Genomic DNA, 26,806 nt, shown 5'->3' on the forward strand with positions numbered 1-26,806 from the left:
GCAGTTCCTCTGCCAAAAAGGGATGACCAGCTTTACCTTTGTTGGGTATTCTGAGAAGTAGCTATTTACCTGTTTGGGGTTTTTGTCTGGTACAGCAATTGAAGAGTTGTCAAACAGAATGTGTCCTGCAGCAAAGATAGTGAGGTATCTGGACTGGCATAACAGCACTTTGGAAAATGTGATAAGAGAGTTCTTTTCTTTTCTGGGATTGGTAGGGTTTTATGTATGTTTACAAGGATGCAAATGGAGGGTTCTCTTCAACTGATGTGCTGATATTATTTCTGCATCTTCTGTTACTCTTTGAAGGCAGATGTTAGCTTTACGCTCCTATCTTTAATCAGTGTCATCTTATATTTTGGAAATACCTGTAGAACTTTGTATATGGTTTCCATTTATAGAGTTTTGCTTGGTCATCGTGTTCAGAATGGTCAATAGGCTTGCGGGTGCCGTTTGTGGTGGATGTTTGCCCCATGACATTTGAGCAGTTGGATCTGTTACTAAGACAAGTGACAGAGGGAATGGATGGCTCCTCTGACTGGCCCCCTCCTCAGGAAAAGGAGTGTATGGCTGTGGCAACATTAAACCTTCTAAGGCTTCAGGTACCTTCAATTTCTTACGCATTGAGCAGTCGTTGAGCTAAATGTTTCAGTAAATTGCTGGGATGAAAATAGTGGATTTAATGTGCTTTATAATGTTTTTATTGATTTAAAAAGTGAAATAAGTACAGTATCACTTTTTAATTTTTGAAATTTGGCAGCTAGTGTTTGTTTTTTTTTCTTATCAACATCTTTTGGATCTCATTAAAAATGAATTACAAAAATAAAATGTAAATGGATTAAGCCTTGTATACCCACTCAATAAATCCATACACTCAGAGTTTTTGAGCATTTCTAAGAATTTTAAATAGCATTTTTAAGAGTGAATGTCCTCTTTAGAAGGTATCTGACAGTCACTGAAGATGTGCTTCTTTTCCTAGCATACTATAGTGAGGTAGAAACAGTTTAGGTTATTCTTTAGGTTATTATAGTTCGGAGTTTTAGGGGATATAGTTACATATAGTTCATAAACTGTAAGTGTTAGTTTAAATTCACTATGTGTTTGGGCAAGCCAGCATTTTTCTTTACTTTTACAAATTTACAGATGGAAGTTTGTATCTTGGTCAGTGAACTTGCTCAATTGCTCCAGGATTGACTTTTTTTTTCCCCCCAAGTTCACATCTCTTCTTAATTAAAATTTGTCCCTGTGTGGTTTTTTGTTTTGTTTTGTTTTTTTTCCTCCCCTTTCCTTTTTTTTTTCAGCTTCATGCCGCCATTAGTCATCAGGTGGATCCGGAATGCCTTGGCTTAGGTTTGGGCAGTATCCTGCTTAATAGCCTGAAACAGACAGTGGTAACATTAGCAAGCAATGCTGGTGTTCTTAATACTGTGCAATCAGCCGCTCAAGCAGTGCTGCAGAGTGGATGGTCTGTGTTACTGCCAACAGCAGAAGAGCGGGCTAGGGCACTCTCAGCCCTTTTACCCAGTGCAGGTTGGTCCTAAGATTTAAACCTATTTGTTTTGTGCTTGCATTTCTAGTTATTTAATAGCTTCTTCCATTCTTAGTTTCAGGAAATGAAATGAATGTAAGTCCAGGCCGTAGATTTATGATTGACCTCTTGGTGGGCAGCTTGATGGCTGATGGGGGCTTAGAGTCTGCACTAAATGCTGCTATTACTGCAGAAATTCAGGTATGTTACAGCAGCTTTGCAGTTCTGTATAAACAGAATATGAAGATGTATCAAGTGTTTTCTGAAGTTTGTGGATTGATGGTTGTCCTCTCTTGACCTGAAACTTGAGCCAGTGTTTGTATGGAAGCATGAATCATATTCTCCTTTTTAACAGAGTGTTTCTTTTCGTTGCCTAGAGTGGTGACTTAAACAATGGTAACAAACTTTTTCATAAAGCTCTGTCATAGGAGCATAATTTTACAAAGCACTTTGTACCTTTCTGTGGGATTCTTGAGTTCTTCACTTCCTTGATTTCACCCATATCTCTCCAGCAGAAATTTCAGCCTTATTACTTATGAATTCAAGATGAATCAATTCTTTTCAGTATCCCAAACTTCCATAGATTCCATTTCAGACTGGTTCGAATGTTTAACAAATGCTGACTAGTTATACAAAGGATGAAAGAAACATTCTATATATACTGTCTTCTCCATTAATCTCTCAGAGATGGGACATCCTCTGCACAGACTGCTTTAAATTGCCATATTTATGTACGGCTGTGAAAAAAACAAAAATGTGCTTTTCCCTTATCGCTTCATTTGTTTTATTCTTCCAAGTATATTTTCTTCTTGGTTTCTCTCTACTGTTGGTAAATGGGGAGGTTTATGATGCAGAGGAAATGCATGCATTAAGTTTTGCTTTTATGCATAGTCTAGCATTAGCATTTTCTGTTGTATTTAAAGACATGCAGGACTTTTTGACTCTTAACCAAGTCTCCTAGGGTGCATTTACGTTACAGCATAGGTCAGAGATGCTGGAGCCAACTTCAGATATATGCTGGAAGCGATCTAGGTGGCAGCATACAGCACTGCACAGGTTAATTTACGTTGTCTAAAATGTGGGTGAACTCGTTTCCATAGAGTTCTGTATGACTATAGCTCAGTAGCAAATCTAACCCGGGTTCTTCTGCAGTGGACTGTATTTGTTACTTTTATAAATACAGAATAAACATGCCTTCAGTTGTGAATGGTGCAGGAGCTACTGGCATGTTTAAACATACATAGAACAGAAATCAATTGTTAACTTGGTTTGGTGGAAATTGAATTTGGAGTTTGTCTGCTCTTGTTTACCTTCCCCCCAACCCCCTTCTTTTTGTATTATAATTGTTTAAAAAAAAGCGTGCCCATGTGGTTGTTGTAGAATATACAGTACACATTTGTCTGGTAGGAATTGTTTCACTTCTGACATAAGTAAAAGTAACTTGATCTTGTTATCGTGTATACTTGTTAGTAAAATGTTTCATAATCACAGTGGCAGTTTGTGCATTTTCTTTAACTTGATTTACTTTTTTAGGATATTGAAGCAAAAAAAGAAGCACAGAAAGAAAAAGAAATTGATGAGCAAGAAGCAAATGCATCAACGCTTCATAGAAGCAGGACTCCACTGGACAAAGACCTTATTAATACTGGAATCTATGAATCTGCAGGAAAACAAAGTTTACCATTAGTTCAGTTAATTCAGCAGTTACTAAGGTAATTGCTTTGAATTTGTCTATTTTTTGTACAGAAGATCTGTTTACATGTTTTTATGAACTAGTCACCTAAACGATGACTAATTTTGGTTAGCGAATAAATAGTCTCCTGCTAGCATTTTAGCTCCTCAGAATTCAAAATATTGAACATTCTCCTAGCTAGTCTATAGTTTTGCTATGGAGCAAAGTTCTTTACTTAATTACCTGATTTTAGAAAGACTTACTGCCTTGCTTTTATGGATTTTGATACTTGTTCCTGTACTTTTAAAGTCTGTGTGACAAATATAGGACAAAAGTTCAAAAGCCTGTCCTTACAAAGTATGAGAATCAGCAGAAAATTATTTAGAACTGAATGTTTTGCCCTGTTTATTTAGGACTGAATATTTGGCCTCAATGAGACTGTAGCTGGGGCTGTAAGTGGGGAAGAAACTTGAATTTTAAATTCTTGACACTCAAAAAGAATTGTGAATGCATGACCAGTAGGGTGCTGAGAACAAAGCTTCTTTATGTCAGCTACAACAGTATTTAATATGTAGCAGGAATTAATTATAAGATTACTAAGAAATTTAATGTGCTTTTTCACTTAATTGTGATGGTAACTATGTAATTTAATCACTACTGAGACTCTTTTGAGCTACATAGTGTCATGACTTTCATTGCAGCCTTTCAGGGAAAATAGTTTGTTTTTTGTAGTGAGTGATGACAAAAAATAAAAAATTGATGTGTTTTACGAATCCTGTTAAACAAAATGCCTCCACAAAACCCATTGACTTTTTGGGTACTATGGTGCAAACAAGGGAACATCCTACAAAGAAACTTTGCATAGGTTTCTCATATTTGTGTGAAATGCTAGCAAAAGCTTAACCTGTGTTTCTGTGGACTGTCTTCACTATTAGCTCCCTTTACGTACTTTACAATACTTTTATACTGATTAGGAACATCGCTTCACAGACGATAGCCAAACTAAAAGATGTTGCTCGTCGCATTTCTTCCTGCATGGACCATGAACATTATAGCAAAGAGAGATCTGCTTCTCTGGACCTGTTGCTCCGTTTTCAGCGTCTACTTGTTAGCAAACTTTACCCAGGAGATTGTGTTGGGCAGGTCCCTAATACATACAGTAAGTTATTGTAAAAAAAATCAGCACGCCCCCCCTACCCCCCCCCCCCCCCCCCCAGCATTTCTGCAATACCTCTTTTACAGGATAGCAGTTTCTTATTTTAATTTATGTTCTTGTCTCATTTATCAGCCTAGTTACTCAGTCTGTCTGAAAAGTGTTTGAAAGTAGTTTCTTCAAATTGTTTTCTGTAAAGGAAAATCTCTCTTAGGAAGGCAACAGGATCTAGATAATAAACTACTTATAAACTTTTAACAAGTTTTAAAAAGATGTGGTTTCCTAATTCAGGGCTAATACTGAGTGGCTGCATTTCAGAAGAGTTTGACAGCTTCTGAAATCTTGATTTTTAAATATGGCTGTGTGATGGTTTTCTGTGCTCTTCCTCCTTTATATACAGGTCCTGACCTCTTAGGCGTTGGCTCTTTACTGAAAAAATACACTGCTCTTCTGTGCACGCACATTGGTGATATACTTCCTGTGGCAACCAGCATTGCTTCTACTAGTCATAGGCATTTTGCAGAAGTATCTCGTGTTGTGGACGGGGATTTAACGGGTAGGTTTTTATTTGCTATCCTCCTTTCCTCCCTTTCCACGAAATTATAAAGTTACATTGAAGATGTTCTTGAATGTTCTAAATGACTAAGAGTTAAGTTCATCTTTTGATTGATGGGAGAGAAGGAGGGCAAATTTGATGAGAAAGGCAAGAGCTTTGTACTAAAGCAGTAATAGAAGGCAGAATGTATTGCTTGGTGGTCTACTTATGTAGTGCTATAAATGTAGGTCTTGAATTAAATCTAAGTATCTTCTTTGTTTTCTGTGTTTTAGGCATTCTTCTTCCAGAGTTGGTGGTTTCTATAGTGCTGCTACTCAGTAAAAATGCTGGATTAATGCAGGAAGCTGGTGCTATCCCTCTGTTGGCTGGATTGCTAGAACACCTAGACAGATTTAACCATTTAGCTCCTGGAAAGGAAAGGGATGACAATGAGGATTTAGCATGGCCAGGAATAATGGGTATGTACTAGCGTCTGGACTATTTATTCATGTTTTCATTAAGTAGCTATATAAAAATCGTGACTGTTCATGAGCGCTCCCAGGAAGGGAATATTACTTTACAGTACAAATTTTTATTAACCAATTCATATGGCAGTATTTATTTCTGTCAGTAAATTCTTAAGGAAGTTATGTATAGAGGTAGGATTAAACACAATACAAATGCAACTTTTAAAAGAAGTAGTTCACATCATTTTGCATTCTGAGTGTGAAGAGTTGCAGTGAAAACATGAGTAGTATGTCTATGCAATTTGTTACTAAATTCTGTCCGTAACATAAAGGGAGAGTAATGTAAAAGCTTTGCAATAAAGAATTTTTCTTTTCCCAGGACACTATATAATATGCGCTGTGCCTGGGGTGAAAAGAGAAGCAGAAAATGTGCGTTTCTGACTGAGCATTTTACTCGTGGAGGGAGGAATGAAACATCATTGGCATAACCCAAGAGAGCTAAAGGTCACACTCCTAGATAGTAGTGTGTTGGGGAGAGTGAAAACTATATGAAAATTCAGTTACTGGTCTAACAGAGCAAACTGAGATGAAGGCAGATGTGTGCGAACATAATTCTGATGTTTCTTGCCTGGATGAAATTACCTTTAGTTTGAAATAGTTTACTGATACATAGATTGGAAGAATTCTAACATGTATGTAACCTTTGTTCTTTTATCTTAAAAAAATCTGGATTTAGACTGAAGTTAAATATATAGCCAATGCCTTGTAGGCAAACATGTAATAAAACTGAAGTAATTTGAAGGGAGAACCAACTAGGGCAGCAATTTGCCAGAACACTGGTTGTTCTGCTCCACCTCCAAACAAAACAGTCGTATAGTTGGGCAATGCTAGGTCTTTGACAGTGTGACATTGGGGATTAGTGCATAAAAGAATACAGCATACAGACAATTTAATTGCCTAATATGTAGATAGGAACATATTAATAGCCATTTTGACTTTTGAGCATATCAAAAGACAAGCAGCCTTTGAACAAGAGTGAAGAATTTGGTCAGGTAACTATTAAAAGAAAGTTCAAAAAAGCCTTTACATTTTGTTTTTCTGTTGATAAATTCTCTATTCTGTTTTATACCTGTAGGTTCATTTTTTACTGGCCAGAGTAGCAGAAATAATGAGGAGGTGACACTTATACGTAAAGCTGATCTAGAGAACCACAACAAAGATGGAGGATTTTGGACAGTGATTGATGGAAAAGTGTATGATATAAAGGACTTCCAAACCCAGTCTTTAACTGGTAGTAGCATACTTGGTGAGAATCAGCATCTGAATTAAAGACACAAATTACTTCTGTTTCAACACTAGATGGCATAAACAGGTTTTTAGACATTATACTGACTACCTTATTCTTTCATTAGCTCAGTTTGCAGGTGAGGACCCAGTTGTTGCTTTGGAGGCTGCTTTGCAATTTGAAGACACACGGGAGTCAATGCATGCCTTCTGTGTTGGCCAGTATATGGAGGTAAAAATGTTATTAATGGGATACATACTTTCTAAAGTAAAGTACTGCTTTGCTTTCAAAATTCTTGTTGGAGCTGAGTTCTAGCTTTCAACTCCTATTTCTTTTAATTAGCCTGACCAGGAAGTGATTACAACACCAGATCTCAGTACTTTGTCATCACCTCTGATAGACACAGAAAGGAATTTGGGTCTTCTCCTTGGACTGCACGCTTCCTACCTGGCAATGAGCACACCACTTTCTCCTCTGGAAGTTGAATGTGCCAGTAAGCAAAACTCCATTTTGAGCTTAAAGAAGTGACAAATACTTGTCAAAGCATGCAAGAAAAACACACAGGCCAAATAAATTAACTGGAAATCTACCACCTCTTTAGTCTTGCTGTCTTCTGAAGAAATTCTTTATTCTTAACATTAATTACCACACTCACCAAGATCCAATAATTTAGCAAGATTTAAATGGGGATTAGATAATTTTGAACAGTTAAATATCCAGAATTTTGTAATATGCAAGATAAAATATTGAAAGAGAAAAGAGACTGTATAGCACAGTTATCTTACTAATTTGTGTTCAATTAACAGTGCCTGAAGCATTGGGTGTTGGATTCTATCTGTTGGGTGTCTCAATATTAATCACAGAAAAATATCTAAGGCCCTATTATCTCTAAACAGGTGATGGCTGCCCTGTTAGTTAATTGTTTCCTAGTTGCAGAACCCCTTTTTTTTTCTGCTAAAAAGTTTCAGCAAATAGAAGAGCTGCCAAATCTTGTTTGAAGCTGTGTATGCATTTTATTTGATGGAATTGTTGAGTCTTGACAGCATACTCTTTCATCAGAATATATATTTGTGTGTTCTTTCTCTTAGAATGGTTGAAATCATCTATCTTTTCTGGAGGCTTGCAAACTAGTCAGATTCATTACAGTTACAATGAGGAAAAAGATGAAGACCATTGCAGTTCACCTGGTAACGCTACCCCAAATAAATCAAAACTCTATACACATCGATTAACTTTGAGTGACCATTCACAACCTTTTCTCCAAGCTATTGCAGATAATAATATTCAGGATCACACTGTGAAGGTAAGCCGTCCGTAGTTCTGTTCACAAAAAATGTTGCTGAAGGGTGACAGTGGTGGCCTGAAACAGTTTTGTTGGTGAAAATTCTCCAAAAATCATAGCAAAATAATCAAAAAAGTTATTTCAGAATTACTTTTTGTGAAAGGAGTGGTTAAGTACTACTAATGGATAAAATTTGTGTATTTCACTTAATATCATAATATAACAGTTTTTTCTTTTGAATTTTTGAGTGGGAGAACTAAAAAATTTAAATGTATTCTTAACAAAAAAATTAATAATGTGTTACTTTCCATGTCAAGTTTTAGTAGTATTGACAAACCCTGCTCACCTCCAGTTGAACTAAGATGGAGTTTTCTTTGTCAAAGTGCAAATGTATTTTGTGTGTCAGGTGCATGTATGCCTTTGTCTTGAACCCCAAGGCACAAATGGACTTTAGGTTTCACCTAGTTGGAGTCATGGGTATTATGAAAACCCCTAAGATTTACATTGATCACTGTATTGTGTAATACCTTCAGATCTTCTAACCCTTTGAGTTCAGCTCCTTTATCAAAAAAACCCAAATAAGTCCTTGGGAGGATAGGATAGTAGTAATGATGAGTCAGGAGAAGACAGTTAAAAATTGTGTTATGTGACCTGGCTACCTCAGGAAGAGATAAAAGCAGTAGTAGCTTTGTTCCTTGAGACATGTTTCTCCTCATACAAGAAGAATGATATAGGGTATTCTTTGTAGTATTGGGTTGTAGTTGCTGGGTTTTAAGTAGTGCATACTGTGTGTTGTATCTCACTTTTGAATTTGAGTTCAGATTGTGGAGGTTATTCAGTGTTGTTTAAATGCTGGCTGCTGTACTTTGGGTCCTTTCATTTTACTTAAAACCAAAGTTAAATAGAGGCTGTTGTGTGTTTTTGTAGGACTTCTTGTGTCAAATAGAGAGATACTGTAAACAGTGTCACTTAACAACACCAATCACATTCCCTCCTGAGCATCCTGTGGAAGAAGTAGGACGTTTGTTATTATGTTGTCTTCTGAAGCATGAAGATTTGGGTAGGTAGGCTTGTGGTATAGCTGTCCCAGAATACATTTTGGACCAGTTTAAACTCTGCTATGGATGATTTTGGAAATGCATACTCAGAGATTGTCTTTTCCCATTAAGGTCACGTAGCACTGTCTCTTGTTCATCCTGGTACCCTTGGAGTTGACCAGGTAAAGCACAAAACCTTACCAAAATCTGTAGTGGATGTGTGTCGTGTTGTCTACCAAGCAAAATGCTCACTGATTAAGGTAAGCCTTTTACCTGCTGAAGTTTAGATTATTTTTCATTTGCAGTGTTTTATTAAAAAGTTATATATTGTTCATTTTATTGTATATTAAACAGTAACCTAATCTTTCAATACCTTTCTAGACCCATCAAGAACAAGGACGTTCTTACAAGGAAGTTTGTGCTCCTGTCATTGAGCGTTTGAGATTCTTATTCAATGAACTACGTCCTGCAGTTTGCAATGATCTCTCTATAATGTCTAAATTTAAACTTCTGAGTTCCTTGCCCCGATGGCGGAGGGTGGCTCAGAAAATAATTAGAGAAAAAAGGAAAAAAAGAGGTAAGGCAACATTGATGTTGTATTTTCTTTGAAACAATGAAAATCAATCTTGTTTGCTTTCTGCTGCATTTTCATGAAGTTTTCTAAATCAGAGATTACATGTCAGTTCCTACAGCAAGAACAGGCAGACAAGAGTGTCAGGTTTAGGTGAGGCATGCTTCTTTGTGTTCCAGCATATTAGAAATGATTCATCAGTGTCAGTCCCTCTGAATTGGTTTTAGTAAAGTTTAACTAGAAGTGGCATCTTATTAAAAATCCTGTTTTATTAAAGCAGTGTAGTCAAAGAACTGTTTAACTGGGAATAAATTAGTGGTGAACAAATACGAAAGTGCTTTTGAAGTTGGTTTAAAGATAAAAACATATTGCAGATATTACCAGAGCTAATTTGATAATAGTTGGCCATAGAGTTCACCAAGAGTACATTTCCATTTTATTACAGGCAGATCTTAAGCATTCTGTACGCTTAGGTTATCAGGCAAACCTAAAAATGTGACACTGTAATGCTGCCAGATTACATGAAAGAATAATTTTTATTTCTAGTGCCAAAAAAATCTGAATCTGCTGATGTGGAAGAATCCAAAATTGGAAATGAAGAGAGTGATTTAGAAGAATCCTGTGTGGTACCTCACAGTCCTGTACCTATAGATAAAAGGCCCATACCAATCAAATCACCCAAGGTAGGATATCAGATTTTGAATCAACCTTGTGAATAAAAATAACGAGGAAAAAATATGAGCTTAAAGTGTGATTCTTTAACTTGACATTTAATATTCTGATAATGTTGTTTGGGATATATAATTAAGTATCGTGCATTGTTGTAGTGAAACCTGGAATAATTCTTAAAAATAAGCTTGTGCACTGTATATTTAGAATATGTAAAGATACCTTCTCTAAGTTTTAAATTATTGATAATCTTAGAAGTGTTCAGATAAACCTTCATTAAAAAAAAAAAGTTGTGATGGGTTACTTCCTCTTTTTTTGAATATTAATACATTTGAAATTTTATGTAGCAATTGTAAACAAGACAATGAGTTACAAATAATACTAAGCTGTTTCCTGGCTTTGAAAAAGTTTCCTTTTTTCCCCTCTTGGTATTTTAAATTTGGACATGGTTGTACATGAAATAACTTTTATTTTCAGTAATTTAAAATTAAATTGTTTAAAATGTTTTAATTTGCTACCTTCCTGTTCTGCAGGATAAGTGGCAACCACTCTTGAGTACAGTTACAGGTGTCCACAAATACAAATGGCTGAAGCAGAATGTCCAAGGCTTGTATCCACAGTCTGCCCTTCTTAACACCATTGTTGAATTTGCACTTAAAGAAGAGCCAGTGGATGTAGAAAAAATGAGAAAATGTTTATTAAAACAGGTAAAATGGATGAAAAAGGGCTGGCATGTATTAGCAGTTTACATAAGTATGACAATCTTTTCTTTTCTCTCTTTTGCAGTTGGAAAGAGCAGAAGTTCGTCTGGAGGGAATAGATACTATTCTGAAATTGGCAGCAAAAAATTTTTTGCTTCCATCTGTGCAGTATGCTATGTTCTGTGGATGGCAGAGGCTTATTCCAGAAGGAGCCAATATAGGGTAAAACTTTTTGTTGCTTTTGTTTTTGCTTTCACAATTCTTCAGTAAGAAAAAAATTACTTATTTTTGTTGTTGTTTTTCTATGAAGGGAACCTCTTACCGACTGCTTGAAGGATGTTGATCTGATCCCACCATTTAACAGAATGCTGCTAGAAGTAACTTTTGGAAAGTTGTATGCATGGGCTATTCAGAATGTCCGGAACATCTTGCTAGATGCTAGTGCAAAATTTAAAGAACTAGGTGAATCTCATTTTGTTGCTGTTGGCTGGGGAGAAAACTGTTTTAAATGAATATTGTTGCATTTTTTTAAAGTTCCCAATAATTGGGATCCTAAAATCAGTTCCCTTGGTTTGTGCTGGGAATTACTTTGACTTCCTGTCTGTCCATGTGTCGTTCCACCCTGACCCCCTGTAACTCACTTTCAGTGTTTAAGAGAGTGTTACTGGTTTCCCGGCAACAGCTGATTGATAATTCATTATTAACATTTTACTGTTAAAATCTAAATTACAAAAAGTTTCTTGGAACTTCAGCTTGTAAGTTCTTAAAGCCAAGCAGGGAATAAAAAATATTGTAAACTGTCAGTTAAACGAATCTATAACTTATTTTATTGTAGCTCCTAAATATCAGCTGACTTCGTTATTTACATTACTTTTGAATTAGGTGTTCAGCCTGTTCCTCTACAAACAATTACTAATGAAAATCCAGCAGGACCAAGTCTTGGAACTATTCCACAAGCACGTTTTCTGCTGGTCATGCTGAACATGTTGACGCTGCAGCACGGTGCTAATACTTTGAGTCTCCTCCTTAATTCTGGCATGCTAGCACTGACGCAAACAACACTGCGGCTGATAGGTATGAGATCTTCTTGTTTCTTGTTTGGAAGAAAGCACATGTTTTATAAATCTCCTGTATTTTTTTTATCTGTTGGTGTACCCAAACTACAGAATGACTTTGCTGCTTAAAGCTAGTACTTAATGCTATTTCCCTTTACCCCGATACAGAAACCACATTTGTAAGCATGATTGAGAAGGAAGTTGGTTTGACTATAGCCTTTATTCAGTCATGATTTTTTTCTGAAGCCTTTGCTTTGGCCATCCTTTGTTAGAATTTAGGAGTGGTAGTGTAATTCTGGTGGAAACATTAAAAATAAATTAAAAATGGAAAATTTAAAATGAAAACATTAGAAACTGCCTATTCCGTACTCGTTCAGTTTCATTTGTTCTACCTATTACAACTGTTCCCAGTCTGAATATTTAAGCTGGAAGCTTCCTTTTTTTTTTTTTCCTGTTATAAGTAGTTCTGTGGTGGTTTTTGCTATGATTCAAGTTCTCCTGCTTTTTCTTTCTTGGTTTTCTTAGATAATAGCAAATATTTATTTTTGTAACTTGAATTTAACTGGAGTACTCATAAGAAATTTTTCCAAAAAAATTCTGTTAGTAGAACCATTTTGCCACTGGACTCATCGCTGTAGTGTCTCTATTATTTGTCACTTATTTTTGTTCAAAATTAAGTATTTAAAGTCCTGTGCATTCAAAACCATGATATCCTAGTTTCCTAAAAGCTTATTTGACTGTATAACCTGTTAAGTCAGCTTTCCTATTTGTTATTGCTTTTATATTGCAAACCTCATGTGCCTTAAAGTTTAAGTGTGACAAAGGTACATATAAAAACTCGTAGCTGGTTTTAAATTTTTTTTTTTTTTTCTCTTTAGGACCTAGTTCTGACAACACTGAAGAAGATATGATTGCTTCTTCTCATGGAGCTTCTGCCACAGTCTTAGAAGAGTCAAGAAAGGAAAGTACACCTGTTCAGCTCCCTGTTTCTGGACCAGAGCTGGCAGCCATGATGAAAATTGGTACCAGAGTGGTGAGAGGGGTAGACTGGAAATGGGGTGATCAGGTACAAATTCTTTCATACAGGTTTGGGTGTGTTAAAATCTAAAGTCTCTATTCAGTGGACTGTCTGTGAATTTTATGTTCAAACTTTAAATGTTATTTCACATTTCAAAGACTTGGAGAATTAACATAAAATATGTTAATTATTTGTTTAACTTCATTTTTGGAGATGGAAATTCTTTTTTAGTGAGGCTGTTGTGATTCACAGTCTAACAGGAAATAAGTGATCTAATTTCCTACAATACTGTAGACTTCCAACTAGGTGTGTATGGTACTTCTGTAGTACGTAGTAAAATGGATCTAAACAGGAGTGTTGCAGTTTACTAGGGTGATTTTTCTTGAAGATTGCGAAATGCTTTCCAAATTTATGCTGGATTTTGAAACATAATTGAATGTTTACTACCTAACCATTAGGTTAGCAGCAAAAAAGAGCAATTGCATTATTATTTTATGAAATTTGGATACAAATTAATGTTGTTGATTGTGTAACTTGAGCCTCTGTCTTCTGTCAGGATGGACCTGCTCCAGGTTTGGGACGTGTGATTGGAGAATTGGGAGAAGATGGCTGGATTAGAGTGCAATGGGACACTGGAAGTACAAATTCTTACAGAATGGGGAAGGAGGGAAAATACGATCTCAAATTAGCTGAACCACCGCCGGCAACACAGCCCACAACAGAGGATTCAGACACTGAGGATGATTCTGGTAAAAAAGCAATTTTTTTTTTATAAAAGTGGAGGCAGGGTTTTAGTTGAATTCCAAAATTTATATCTTGTAATTTGAAAAAGCTTCTTTCACAGGAGAAAACACTTCATCAAAGAAGATTAATTTAATAGGTGTACATTTCTGTCCAGAATCTTTAAGATGGCTTTACTGTGAGAAAGGAGGATAGAAAGGATGGTATCACGTTTGTTACATATTCATGGGCCAAAGAAAACGGTATGATCCAACTGAAAGAGTTTGTTAGAGATACCAGGAGGTATACATTTTAACATATGTTAATTTCATTCTAAAGTGTGGTTTTTTTTATATGGCCTAATTATACATCTGGTCACACTCCTTCCCTATTCTTGGCACTCCATTTGGCATTTCTTTTAAGTTGTGTACTGATAGAGAATAACTTGAAAAAAATCTGCAAAAAATACCTGGTTTGTATTTTGCTTTTGCAGTTGGACATAAGGAATCTTCTTCATGTCAAATAATCTTAGAGAAAATATTTACAACAAATTTCTCACATAGTGTTTGTTTCAGAGCTCTTTGTGAAATAGATTAACTCAATAGTAATGTATTCCTTTGCCTTTTGTGTCTCTCTTCAGAAGGAGAACAAGTTGAAAGGAATCTCCATCCTACTTCCATGATGCTGACAAGTACTGTGAACCTGTTGCAGACACTGTGTCTCTCTGCTGGTGTCCATGCTGAAGTCATGCAAAGCGATGCTACTAGGACTTTGTGTGGTCTACTCCGTATGCTTGTGGAGAGTGGAACGATAGATAAATCAGGTATATCATATAGAAACAGTCTGATTCAGCTATGTGCTTCTGTTCTGTGCTTTGTCTTGTAACTTTGTAAATCCTTTGTTACTGGTTTTTAATCCTTTAAAGCCAAAGGCTAGAAAATGCATTTTCAGAGCTTTTAAAATCTTAATTGTTAGCAAAGGCAACATTAAGTGATCTTGAGCATTCTTAGAACACAAGCAGTAAAAGTGGGAGAAATGCATGGGATGTGTATAGTTGGCTTAGACAATGCATTTCTTTGCAGTCGTCTTCTGTTTGGGGACAGCAGTATGACTCGGTATGTCATATTCATTTCCATAGCTGCTTTGTAATTTCAGAAGTAATGCTGTTAACTGCTTTGAAATGAGGAAACAGTATAAGGATGAGAACTGTTTTAAAGGCATATTTAATGAAATAATTTACAGGCTCTAAACTGAAGTTAATAGTTCATGTAAAGACAGTGGAGTAGCTCAGTGTTAAGATTTGTCCGAAAAAGCCCCATGTAGTAGATAGAGAATTACATAGCTGGTGGAAAAGTCAACTGTTATATGTATATATCTTTTTGTTTTTAGCTTCCTTGCCAAATAAATTAGTTTATAAAGAACAGCATAGGAGTTGGTGCACGTTGGGATTCATTCGAAGTATAGCACTTATGCCTCAGATGTGCAGCACTCTTAGTACATCTCAGTGGATAACTTTGCTAATGAAAATTGTTGAGGGGCATGAATCTTTCACTGCTGCTTCACTACAGAGACAGGTAACGTGTGTATTTCCAAATTATTTTGATAGGCAATGAATTTAGTAGACTTTAGTTGTCTTTAACAAAAAAGAAAAAAAAGTGTGTTTTACAAAACAGATGGGAAATGTCCTTAAATCAGTTTTTAATTAATTGGAAAAAAGATAACATGTCTTCTTATATTTAGGATTCATTGTTTTAAATATATAAGTTTTTGAGCCTTCAGGGCACTGCACACTCCCTTGTTCTATTGAAAGCCTGAAAGTTTTGTACAGGTGAGAGGCCAAAACAGTGTTCCAAAAATGTATTCCACAAAATCCCATATAGTGTTTCCTAGAAGTTCAATAAAGAATAACAAAAATATGGATAAGAAAAATGTGCATTTTCATTTTAAAGTTATCGAGTTGTGTATTATCTACTGTCCCTCCTTCCATAGTGAACTGTTATTAATGTTTTAATTACAGTCTCTCTTAAGAAGCTGCATCTTTGCATCTTATTTTGGTATTGTATTTCCCTTGTCCCCTTTCCCCTTTTTCTTTTTTCTTCTTTTTTTTCTTCATTTTTTTCTATTTTCTTAGTTTTTTTCTATTTTCTTTCTTTTTTCTTCTCTTTTTTCTCCCCTCTTCTCTCTTTTTTCTCCCCTCTTCTCTTTTTTTTCTCCCCTCTTCTCTTTTTTTCTCCCCTCTTCTCTTTTTTTTCTCCCCTCTTCTCTTTTTTTTTCTCCCCTCTTCTCTTTTTTTTTCTCCCCTCTTCTCTTTTTTTTTCTCCCCTCTTCTCTTTTTTTTTCTCCCCTCTTCTCTTTTTTTTCTCCCCTCTTCTCTTTTTTTTTTCTCCCCTCTTCTCTTTTTTTTTTCTCCCCTCTTCTCTTTTTTTTTTCTCCCCTCTTCTCTTTTTTTTTTTCTCCCCTCAGCATCTTGTAGTGCCTTTTTCATGAAATTGAAAAGCAACCTTATTATGGAATAACTCTTCCAGGTTTTGAGGCTAGGGGATCAAAAGCTCTTCTTAATCTTTTCCTTGATAAGGCATCAGCATTTTTTAACTAAAGCCTTGTATCATAAAGGCCTGTGCATTTTTGTGTGATCTTCCAGCAACTTCTTGCCAGTATTATTAATATGATGAGACTTCTGTCATTATCCAGGACTTAGTGCATTAGAGTAATCTGTGCTATTCAGGGAATACTTGGGAGAAATGAGCATTCCTCATGTACCAGCACATAACTTAATAACACGAAAAAGAAGAAACCTTGTGAAGTTTTAGAAAGACGTGTTATTGACAAGAGGCTCACAAGAAGAGATCTCTCTTCATTGTTATTGGTCACTTGTATTGGTCTTCTGGGTAGAAGATGAGGAAGCTCAAAACCTGAAATACTCCTGTTTAGAATGTGCAACCCTATCTGCTCTTTGCTGCTGCAGTGCTGCACCTTCCCATGTTCCTCGTCAGTCCTGCACTGAGTGTCTAGATTTAGAGATGCCAGCCTGTTCCTTCTGTACTGTGTCGGAGGCCCTAGTTCCACAGTAACTACTTTTGGGTGTCGCCGTGATTTGCTTTTTGCCGCCTTGTATCATTCAGCTTTGTATCTCATCATTCTTAATTATCATACCTTCATTGCAGAATACTTGGGAACTTTCATTCTGAAATACATCTTAGTACCAAATTCTGAGTCTGGAATAAGAATAAACCTTCCCATTCTGTATTCTTATTTTTCCTGTGTGTTTTAGTCATTTACATTGTTTCTCAGTGTGTGTTTGTCTCAAGTCCTGAGTATTGAAGGGGTTGGATTCACTAATATAATATGCCAATAAAATTATTACTGACTTTGAACTGGCAGAACTTCTTTTAAAATATTCCTTAGCAAACTGAGCAGAAGATCAGTAGCTTTGTAATTTCCACAGCTGAAAAGAAATCAGCATTATAGAAAGAACTACAAAGACAGGCTAACTTAAAATAAGTCTTTCTTCTGTACTTAATATGTTTGAGTATTTCTTTAATATTTGTTGACATAGAATGGAATAACACTAACTTTGTTCTGTTTTTAGATCCTTGCTGTACATTTATTGAAAGCAGTACTTCCATCCTGGGATAAAAATGAAAGGTCAAGAGACATGAAATTTCTTGTGGAAAAACTGTTTGGATTTTTAGGCAGCCTGCTTAGTACTTGTTCTTCAGATATCCCACTACTCAGAGGTAGAGGAGTTTCCCCCTCAGTGGCTTATTTTTATGTATAGAAAATGTGTGCATTAAATTGATAACTGTTGTGCAATTGCTTTGTCTTTCCAGAATCTACTCTGAGAAGGAGAAAGGCCAGGCCCCAAGCATCTCTAACTGCCACTCACAGTAGTACTTTAGCAGAAGAGATAGTGGCACTGCTGAGGACGCTCCATTCGCTCAGCCAGTGGAATGGACTCATAAACAAGTACATCAACTCTCAGCTAACCTCCATCACCCACATCTTTGCAGGAAAACAGTCAGAAGGGGTAGTTTCCACGTTTTAAAATAAGCTCATTTTTATAGAAATATTTATTTTGAAATTATAAATATTAAATGTTTATAAACAATATTAAGTTTAATTTTGAAACCATTTTTCTATTTTTATATGTATATATGTATTTATGTGTTGTAATTTTTAAATTGAAATATGTGTGATTAACTTTGTATTTTAAAGCAGATAGAAGTATATGTTTTCTCCCTACAGTTCATTTTATTGTTCTTTGTTAGGCTCTGTTGGATGACTACTTTCCTGACACTGAGAATCCAGAAGTGGGAGGCCTAATGGCAGTGTTAGCAGTGATTGGTGGCATAGACAGTCGCTTAAGACTGGGTGGACAAGTAGTTCATGATGAATTTGGAGAAGGCACAGTGACACGCATCACCCCAAAAGGGAAAATTACTGTACAGTTCTATGACATGCGAACATGTAGGGTGTGCCCTCTGAATCAACTAAAACCAGTAAGTTTGTTTTATTGAGGCTTTAATACTGGGAAGGGTACGGTTAAAGACTCTGATATGGTGCAAAGAAAATATTTGTTCTTCATTGGGTAAATACATTGACATTGAACACATACAATGCTCTGAATGCAAATCTAAGACAGTACTCATGTGAACCTCTATAGGGCCTTTAAAGCCTTGTCCTCATTTGTTGAGGAGGTGAAAGGAGAAGGGATTTGAGCTGAAGTCCTTTGGCTTGAGGTAAAATCCCAAGTCATGACAATGTGATTTATAGCTCTCACATGAGAGGAACTTATTTATTTGTATTTAACTTGATTTGCTAACTAATGTAAAAGGTCTTGGGTGTTCTCACTTGCATCTTAATCCTTAATCTCAAGTTGGTTAATATGGCTTTAGTGAAAGCACAGTCAAAGTGCCTGGTCTACTTCAGGGACTGCAGTTCTTTCTCACTCTGACTCTGTCTTGCTTTTTCACCAAGTAGACCTACAATTGTGTGGTACAAATACAGGTTTAGGAGCTATGGAGGGAATAGAAATCCTTTCCAGTTGTTCCTGGTCAAGAGCAATAAGATGAATGCTACTTTTTCTCTTTTTCAATGCTTATTAACTGAAGCTTTTGAATGGTTTTTGTAAAGTTTTGTAAAATGCTTACCTGTTTTTTTGTGGTTTTTTGTTTTTGTTGTTGTTTTTGTGGGTTTTTTTTGTTGTTTTGTCTGGTTCTTCCCCCACTGTCTAGCTTCCAGTTGTGGCTTTTAATGTGAACAACTTGCCTTTCACTGAACCGATGCTATCCATTTGGGCTCAGCTAGTAAATCTGGCTGGAAGTAAAGTAGAAAAACAAAGAATGAAGTCTCCTAATCAGGGTCTTTCAGGTACAGTTGTTTTGTTTTGGTTTTTGTTTTGTTTTGTTTTTAAATAGATGGATATACTCTGCGAAAAATACTGGTAACAGCAAACGTACATAAGAAAAAGGGTCTTCTGGAACCTTACCTTTTTTCTTAGCATTGAATAATAGGCACTTATGAGACAAGTTTAGCTAGGAGATGAATTGCTCTGCACTGTAAGTGGAATACCATTTTTACTTTGGTGAGAAAATGTAAAAAAGGTTTGGGGCTGGACTTCTTGTATTGAATGGTTTAAAATATTGGATCCATATAACATCTTAACTGCACTTACTGTGCTATATGTCTGTATGATTGTCCAGGGTGTGAAAAGTAGGAGGGTGGTGTTCTTAATATCATGGGTCATAGAATGTATGCAGACTTTTTATCCAGGTGCTATTCAAACTATCTCACATCATCAGTATTTCACAGGCTTTCACACAGTGAATTAAGATGTAAACTGATTTTTGCACTGAGGTTATATGAATGATAGCCTTTCTTCTCTAATACAAGAGATTCCTAGCACTAATAGCTGCTTGATATTTCTGACAGGTCAAGTGGATTTGGATCTACTGCGATGCCAGCAGTTAAAGCTGTACATACTGAAAGCAGGCCGAGCTCTGCTTTCTCACCAGGATACACTAAGGCAGATCTTATCTCAGCCAGCTGTTCAGGAGTGTGCACTAAATCCTGCAGGTATTCTGAAATGCAACCTGAGTGTGCTGCTGTTTGTTTAGGTGGTAGAGTTCGTGACTATAACGCTTGCTAATGGCAGCTGGAGAGCAGAAATTAGGTTTGCTCACTAAAGACTAAAATTAAAGTTCAGGAATGCTTTAACCTTATAAGTTATATGTGAGAACTTCCTTTTGTTGGAGTTAAATGTAGACTGAGAACACTTTCCTGAGATAGCCACAGTAAAGATCCAGGAAACATGAATGTTTATGCCAACAAGAATACAATATCAAAATAAAAGTTGCAGAATTGTAAGCCAGTTGGTTCAAAAAAGGTATACTCTTTTGGAGGGGCAGTGAATACTTATAGGGAGCTCTTCCCAAGAGGTGTATTAGAGGGAGAAACAACTCAATCCAGAAAGTATGCGTCATGGTTTTGGGGATCAATGAGATTGTTGGTTGTCTATATAAAGTGGTTTATCCTGGAAGGACCTCTTTATAATAATCTTACTGGAAAAAGGTGAACTCAGAAGATACTTCTGCAAATTCACTGTCACTTAGTAGTTTCTGCTAGACATGTTCTAGGTGTATTTTAGTAAAACTATTGTTTATGTACAAATGTCTCATTTGCTTTTTTGTATGGAGATTGTGGCACACATGATTTAATCTTACATGCATGATTCCTGTGGAGAAGAAATATGGGAGAAATAATAATATGTTCAATGAACCAATACTCTCCAGAGTAAGTCTCCTGACTGACTTATATTACATGGTTTTGGTTAAAATAATGTTTTTGTTTCAAGAGGATGGAGCAGTTGCCTCTCCTGACATAGGAGATATGTCTCCTGAAGGACCTCAGCCTCCCATGATACTTCTACAGCAACTTTTGACAGCTGCTACGCAACCATCACCTGTGAAAGCAATATTTGACAAACAAGAGCTTGAGGTAGAGTCTGTGTTTTCTGCTAAGTAACCTAATAATTAAGTTTTTCTACTTCACATTCCAATTGAAATTTGTTAAGGTATAGGTCAAAAAAAAAAAAAAAGTGACACTGAACCCTTTTTGGCGAATAACCTTTAATTTCAGGCACATACACAAAACCCCATACTAAATATGCTTGTTTTACTTGGACTGATTTATTTTTTCTCATTTAGGCTGCTGCTTTGGCAGTATGCCAGTATCTGGCAGTAGAGTCTACACATCCTTCAACTCCAGTGTTTGAAGACTGCAGCTCTAGTGAAGCTACAACACCCATCACAGTGCAACATATTCGACCCACAAAAGTGAAGAAACGCAAGCAATCTCCAATTCCACCCCTCCCCATTGTAGTTCAACTTATGGAAATGGGATTTCCTAGGAAAAACATAGAATTTGCACTAAAATCTCTGTCTGGAACCTCTGGAAGTGCTTCTGGATTACCAGGTATTTCATTTAGTTAATTTAATGATGTTAGAAGGAGAAGGAACGTTGCAAGCATATTAAAAGGCTGCTTAGAAGGGAGCAATTCTTATTTCTCTTTTTGGATACTATCTTAAGAATGTCAGAGAATCCCTTAGAGACAGACTGAGTTTGTTTTCTGTATTAGGAGTGGAAGCCTTGGTTGGCTGGTTGTTGGATCACCCTGATGTTCAAATTACGGATCTCTCTGATGCTGATACTATCTCTGATGAATATTCAGATGAGGAAATAGCAGAGGAGGTGGAAGAAGCTGAAGCCGCTTGCCCTGTCGTAAGTATTAACTTACTAAAACCTAAGTCATGCTAGCTGGGTGCAAATTTTGTAATCCTTTCCTTTTATGAACTTGGTTGGAGTATAAGGACATTCTGCTGTCCCAAGCTTTCAAGACTGTAACAGGGACCAAGTTTGCCATACATTTCTAAGGCATGTTGTAAAAGAACTCAAGAATAATCTATAAATATTTATGTATGAGTAGTACAGGGGAAGAGTGAAATGCAGGTAGATGTTTCACTAGTGGTAGCTATAAGTATCCCTGATAGTTGGTCTCAGTTTCATCTAAAATAGTCAATGCTATAGTATAAAAATTGTAAAGAACTCCTTTTTAAGTTTTTTTTTTCCCCCCCGCCTCCCTTATTTTGGTCTAAAAAAACTAACATATATTAGCTACAAGGAATGACTGAAGAGTTGGTAAATAAATGGCAAGAAGATCTCAATGAAGTAACTTAACTTTTTCCTTATAAAAACTATTTTCACTTATTGGTGATGAAATGACCTTTACAATGCCTATTGAGTGTGATGGATTTAATGTGAATTTATATTAGTCTTCTGTTGACTTTCAGGAACTGTTTCAGTAAGGATTTGCGAATAAAATGAAATAGGCTCCTTTTTTTTTTTTTTTTTTTTTAAGGAGTTTTGTTGAGTTTTCTGGCACATGTGGGATTTTGTAGTTTAAAGAAATGCATTATATTTTGAAGGAAATTAACTAGACATTGAGTTCCAATACCTTTATCAGTATTGCAGTAAGAAAATGTGCCATATGTTACCTCAAATGAAAAAACATTAATGCTCAAAACGGAGCAAAGTTTTCTGAAAATTCTCATTACAGCTGAAATGCAATAGTTCTCTTAAAACTTTTTAAGTTAATCACATCTTGAAAGGAATAATTTCTGTTAACTACAATCTTGTCTTTTTTGTCAGCTTGTTTTTCTAAGGGAATACTTTAAATCCCATTGTAGTACATAATAAAACAATAATAGTGTACTTTAGGTAGGAGATTACCATTCACCACTTGTTCTTTGTTTTTTTTCCTCTCCAAACAAGTAACCTAAGAAGTGAAATGTGAATGTGTATCTGCAAGGCTAAGTAGATTACTCACAAATTGTCTTTGTTCTAATTTTCTTTGGCAAGCAGATTTCATAAAAGCAATTTGCAGCTTGTTTCACACATTTTGAAAATTTGCAGCTATGTTCCTTGGCAAGTCATTTTGGAAACTAAACTTTAGTTTAAAGTAGATCATAAATGTCAGCCCTGTAGTAAGTCGACCTGTTGAAGATTTTTCCCATTTTGGCATGCAGCTTGGATATTATGTGTGTTTGGTTTTGTTGGGTTATCTTCAGTCTCTGCTAACAATTTTATTTATCTGAATTGAAAACAAATTTTGTAACTGTTACATGTTTATTTTGGATTTTTTCCCAGTCAAGTGGTGCTGTTGTAACAGAGAGCCAGACCTATAAGAAACGAGCTGATTTCTTAAGTAATGATGACTATGCGGTGTATGTGAGGGAGAATATTCAGGTAAGCATGATGTTCAAAAGCTATGTTGAAATTACTTTCCTGCTGGTACAAAAGTCTTTGTATAGCTATGATATTCTGTTGTCCTTTTTCCCTAGGTGGGGATGATGGTTAGGTGCTGCAGAACCTATGAGGAAGTTTGTGAAGGAGATGTAGGCAAAGTTATTAAATTGGATCGAGATGGATTGCATGACCTGAACGTACAGTGTGATTGGCAACAAAAGGGTGGTACTTACTGGGTCAGATATATTCATGTTGAGCTTTTAGGTAAGATCACTGCTAACTGCTTTTTAATAAAAAACTGAATGATACACTAAGGGAGTTTTATTTTTGGAAGGGAAAAGTGCACTCATCATGCATTTATTCTTGCAACTGCTAGGATTCCCACCACAGAGTTCTGCCTCTCATATCAAGATAGGTGACAAAGTGCGTGTGAAAAGCTCTGTTGCCACACCCAAATACAAATGGGGATCCGTTACTCACCGAAGCGTGGGAGTTGTCAAAGGTAACGTATGTTCAAAATGGGGCATGGGGAGATTAATAAAACTGGAAACCACACAGACTTTCTGCAGTGTTTAAGGAGAGAATCTTCTAGACACACTTACAGATCACACTGTTCTGTGGAATATTGCATGATGATAAGAGAGTATAGAATGCATTTGATGTCTATAAATTTGTCACAGAGATGTACTCTATGGCAGTCCATTTTGTTAGTGTGTTCATCTGCTTTTTGAGCCATTCCATTCACATACAGTAAAGGTCTTTAAGAATCTGTGCAGCTTCCTGTTGTAGTTGTTATTTATACTTTGGATGAACCACAAATGGTTCTCCTTTAAGAAGTAAATCTAAGTTGAAGACTTCCTGTGGAAGTGAGGAGAAAGTGGGGTGCACTAGTGTCAAGCTGTAAGGGATGTTACAGAAGTAATCTGTGAGACATAGATTATTTGAAGAGGTACAGATTTTGGTCATACTATGTTTTTGCTTAGAAGTACTGTCTCCCTTTGGGAACTGTGTAAAGAAAAATACATGAAAAAAAATCAGAGTCAAGGAACTTAAATAGAATAATATGTATCTTTAAAAAATCTTTAGAACTCCCTTTCCCTCTGCCCCTTTCCAGGCTATCTGATAAGGTTAATACATAGTTCCAGTAAAATAAAAGATTACTTTTGAAAGTAACTTTTATTACATGTTTCTACTCTGATGTTGCACTGGGCGGTTTCTGCTTCATTTTATAGAGATTTGCAACGCATTGTATTTTCTGTGTGTTTCTGTCACAGCTTTTAGTGCTAATGGAAAAGATGTCATTGTAGACTTTCCTCAGCAGTCTCATTGGACTGGCTTGTTGTCGGAAATGGAACTGGTCCCCAGCATTCATCCTGGAGTCACGTAAATGATGATTTACATTTTTCTTAATGTATATGGGTTATCCTTTAGCCTTACTGTGTTGATTTGTGTTACAAATACTATCTTGACTTGTGTTACAATTAACTTGTACCATGAAAACTGCTAGAAATATATTTACTCGTTCTTTTGTGAAATCAGGTGTGATGGCTGTCAGATGTTTCCTATCAATGGGCCTAGATTCAAATGCAGAAACTGTGATGATTTTGACTTTTGTGAAACCTGTTTTAAAACCAGGAAGCATAACACCCGACATACTTTTGGCAGAATAAATGAGCCAGGTAAGTTTCAGAATCTAAGTGTTTCTTAGATTAATTTAAAATGCATTGAATTTGTTTTTAAAAAAAACAGTTTTAAATTTCAACTCCTTAACATAATGAAATTAGTGTTCAGACTGACCCTCTAGACAACACAACATTTTTAGCAGATTGTAGCACAGCTAAAATTGAACATGGTGGGCTACACCAAAACATCAACCCTTAAGCTTTCTTCATAGAGTTAAAAAAGTTTAAAAAATACGGCTACGTGACAGCAACTCTTTATGTCAGAATGGTGTTTTCAGCTACACCAAGAGTAAAACCTATAATCCTTTAATCCTCCTGCTTTTTGCTGTCAACCTAAATGTAGGTGAATGGAATCCTTATGACAGCAGGTGCAGCTTGAAATACCTAAGATACCTTCTTATGCCTCAGTTGCTATTCAGCAATTTTACCTATCAGTGTGTGATGGCTGTTTCCTCATTTCCTTCATGATGTGGAGGCTCCAGAGAGGTGTGGTAAGAAAGGGGAAGACTCATAATCAGAATTTTTTCTTTCTAGGGCAAGAATGGGTGCAGCCATTTTAACTCCAACACTTTTGGGTTTTGCATTATTATGCAGAACTTACCTGACACTAGCTTTTGTCTCTTTTCTCTCCACTTGTCTAAAAATCAATCTCACCCCTAGTATTTGCAAGGTAATGCTGGCTTCTGGAGTAAACCTCTTCATATTTACAAGTAGCCAGTCTAATTGGTTTGGAAAATGAATAAAACTGATTCCCTGCTAGAAATCATGAACCTGCATTGCATGTATATGATGGTTTGTCTAAAGGGCAAGAATGACATTCCATTAATAATTCAGTTAATATGGTTGTACAGCTAGTATGCTGTGAATCTGTAATCCTTCCCATTGCCCTGGATAAGGTAGAGGAGTTTAGTCAGGCTTTCTAGAAGCTACAAAGATTAGTGAAGGGAAGCAGAAGTGGGTTTTTGCAGGGAGGAAATCAACAACTCACTACCACCTTATTCTTGAACGCGATTCAGAATTTTTGACTGTTGTAACTTAGCTATGTCTATTTTTCTGTAAGGGATTTTTGTTGAGGGTTGGTTGCCTATTTTTCATATCTGTGGTGGTGTACAAAATTAATGTGCTGCGGGCCTGTATTTTGAAGTATGTATGGTCATAAATCTCACCTGTATTTCAAAAGGAAGGACTCTTTCAAATGGCTATTTAGTCAAGAATATTAGTCTTTTAAGGATACTGTCAGTTTAAAGATTGCATGCCCCTGTAATGTTTTATCATTCAGTTTTAGGAATTACTTAGTGTCTTACATTCCTGAAGAGAGTGATTTTCCTTAATTTTTAAATGTTAATTTTTTATTAAATCATGCTTGGTTTCTTGGTACAAATCAATCATAAGTGTAAAAATAGAAAGTGTGACTGTCCCAAATGACAGGCATGAGAACTTGTAGTCAGGTAAAGTGCTTGAAACTCCTTAAAAAATAAAAATCTTGAGCTTTGCCCTTTAAGCGTGAGTAGTATTGCCATACCTATGTGACATGCTTCTGTATGGTACTTTTAGACTACATACCTGAAATCTTTGATTTGTTATATTTCCTTTCACATTGCTTCTATTAAACCTGTAAGCAACTTTCTTTGAGAGGTACATGCTTAATGTTTAACTTAACCATGCAGGTCAGTCTCCGGTGTTTTGTGGGCGTTCTGGAAGGCAGCTGAAGAGACGGCATAGTAGCCAGCGGGGAATGTTACTGGATGATTGGTCAAGAATAGTTAAGAATTTGAATGTCTCATCCTCTGTGAATCAGGCTTCACGTCTTATTGATGGTAGTGAGCAGTGTTGGCAGTCTTCCGGCTCACAAGGAAAGGTAACTTTAAGCCATAACTGGTTTATTCTGGCATACTTTCTTCTTAAGAGGATAAGTATTTACCTTAGTGAAATATATTTGTTTGTTACCTTTGAGTAAGATAGAAGAGTAGTAAAAACAAACATCTGAAATACAAAACTATGTTTCTTCATAGTAAATGTGCCTACTTTTTTAAAGCTGTGGTTCATCTTTCTGGTTATTTCATGTGAATTATAAGGAACTTGTGTGATTTTTGAAATACAGGGTAATTACCTATTCTGTAGTTGGTTTTAT

General features: G+C 36.1%; 1 protein-coding gene across 6 annotated transcripts in view; it reads left to right on the plus strand.

The window, feature by feature from the left end:
- Positions 1-26,806, plus strand: part of HERC2 (HECT and RLD domain containing E3 ubiquitin protein ligase 2) — a 115,724-nt gene that overhangs the window by 41,867 nt on the left and 47,051 nt on the right. For all 6 annotated transcript variants that reach the window (XM_069769976.1, XM_069769974.1, XM_069769975.1 and 3 more), the window contains exons 17-53: positions 399-599; positions 1,299-1,527; positions 1,602-1,726; positions 3,059-3,237; positions 4,172-4,356; positions 4,751-4,906; positions 5,179-5,364; positions 6,488-6,658; positions 6,765-6,868; positions 6,980-7,130; positions 7,726-7,940; positions 8,847-8,979; positions 9,089-9,216; positions 9,338-9,533; positions 10,074-10,210; positions 10,730-10,903; positions 10,983-11,119; positions 11,208-11,359; positions 11,780-11,971; positions 12,831-13,018; positions 13,527-13,719; positions 14,331-14,513; positions 15,080-15,264; positions 17,280-17,427; positions 17,521-17,717; positions 17,959-18,189; positions 18,925-19,060; positions 19,622-19,765; positions 20,544-20,686; positions 20,896-21,163; positions 21,327-21,469; positions 22,895-22,993; positions 23,089-23,257; positions 23,370-23,495; positions 24,268-24,376; positions 24,533-24,672; positions 26,343-26,533. In XM_069769976.1, the coding sequence (XP_069626077.1) occupies positions 399-599; positions 1,299-1,527; positions 1,602-1,726; positions 3,059-3,237; positions 4,172-4,356; positions 4,751-4,906; positions 5,179-5,364; positions 6,488-6,658; positions 6,765-6,868; positions 6,980-7,130; positions 7,726-7,940; positions 8,847-8,979; positions 9,089-9,216; positions 9,338-9,533; positions 10,074-10,210; positions 10,730-10,903; positions 10,983-11,119; positions 11,208-11,359; positions 11,780-11,971; positions 12,831-13,018; positions 13,527-13,719; positions 14,331-14,513; positions 15,080-15,264; positions 17,280-17,427; positions 17,521-17,717; positions 17,959-18,189; positions 18,925-19,060; positions 19,622-19,765; positions 20,544-20,686; positions 20,896-21,163; positions 21,327-21,469; positions 22,895-22,993; positions 23,089-23,257; positions 23,370-23,495; positions 24,268-24,376; positions 24,533-24,672; positions 26,343-26,533 (6,144 nt within the window). The remainder of the gene's footprint in view (positions 1-398; positions 600-1,298; positions 1,528-1,601; positions 1,727-3,058; positions 3,238-4,171; positions 4,357-4,750; positions 4,907-5,178; positions 5,365-6,487; positions 6,659-6,764; positions 6,869-6,979; positions 7,131-7,725; positions 7,941-8,846; positions 8,980-9,088; positions 9,217-9,337; positions 9,534-10,073; positions 10,211-10,729; positions 10,904-10,982; positions 11,120-11,207; positions 11,360-11,779; positions 11,972-12,830; positions 13,019-13,526; positions 13,720-14,330; positions 14,514-15,079; positions 15,265-17,279; positions 17,428-17,520; positions 17,718-17,958; positions 18,190-18,924; positions 19,061-19,621; positions 19,766-20,543; positions 20,687-20,895; positions 21,164-21,326; positions 21,470-22,894; positions 22,994-23,088; positions 23,258-23,369; positions 23,496-24,267; positions 24,377-24,532; positions 24,673-26,342; positions 26,534-26,806) is intronic.

This window comes from Haliaeetus albicilla, chromosome 25, assembly GCF_947461875.1.
Source record: "Haliaeetus albicilla chromosome 25, bHalAlb1.1, whole genome shotgun sequence".
Lineage (NCBI taxonomy): Eukaryota > Metazoa > Chordata > Aves > Accipitriformes > Accipitridae > Haliaeetus > Haliaeetus albicilla.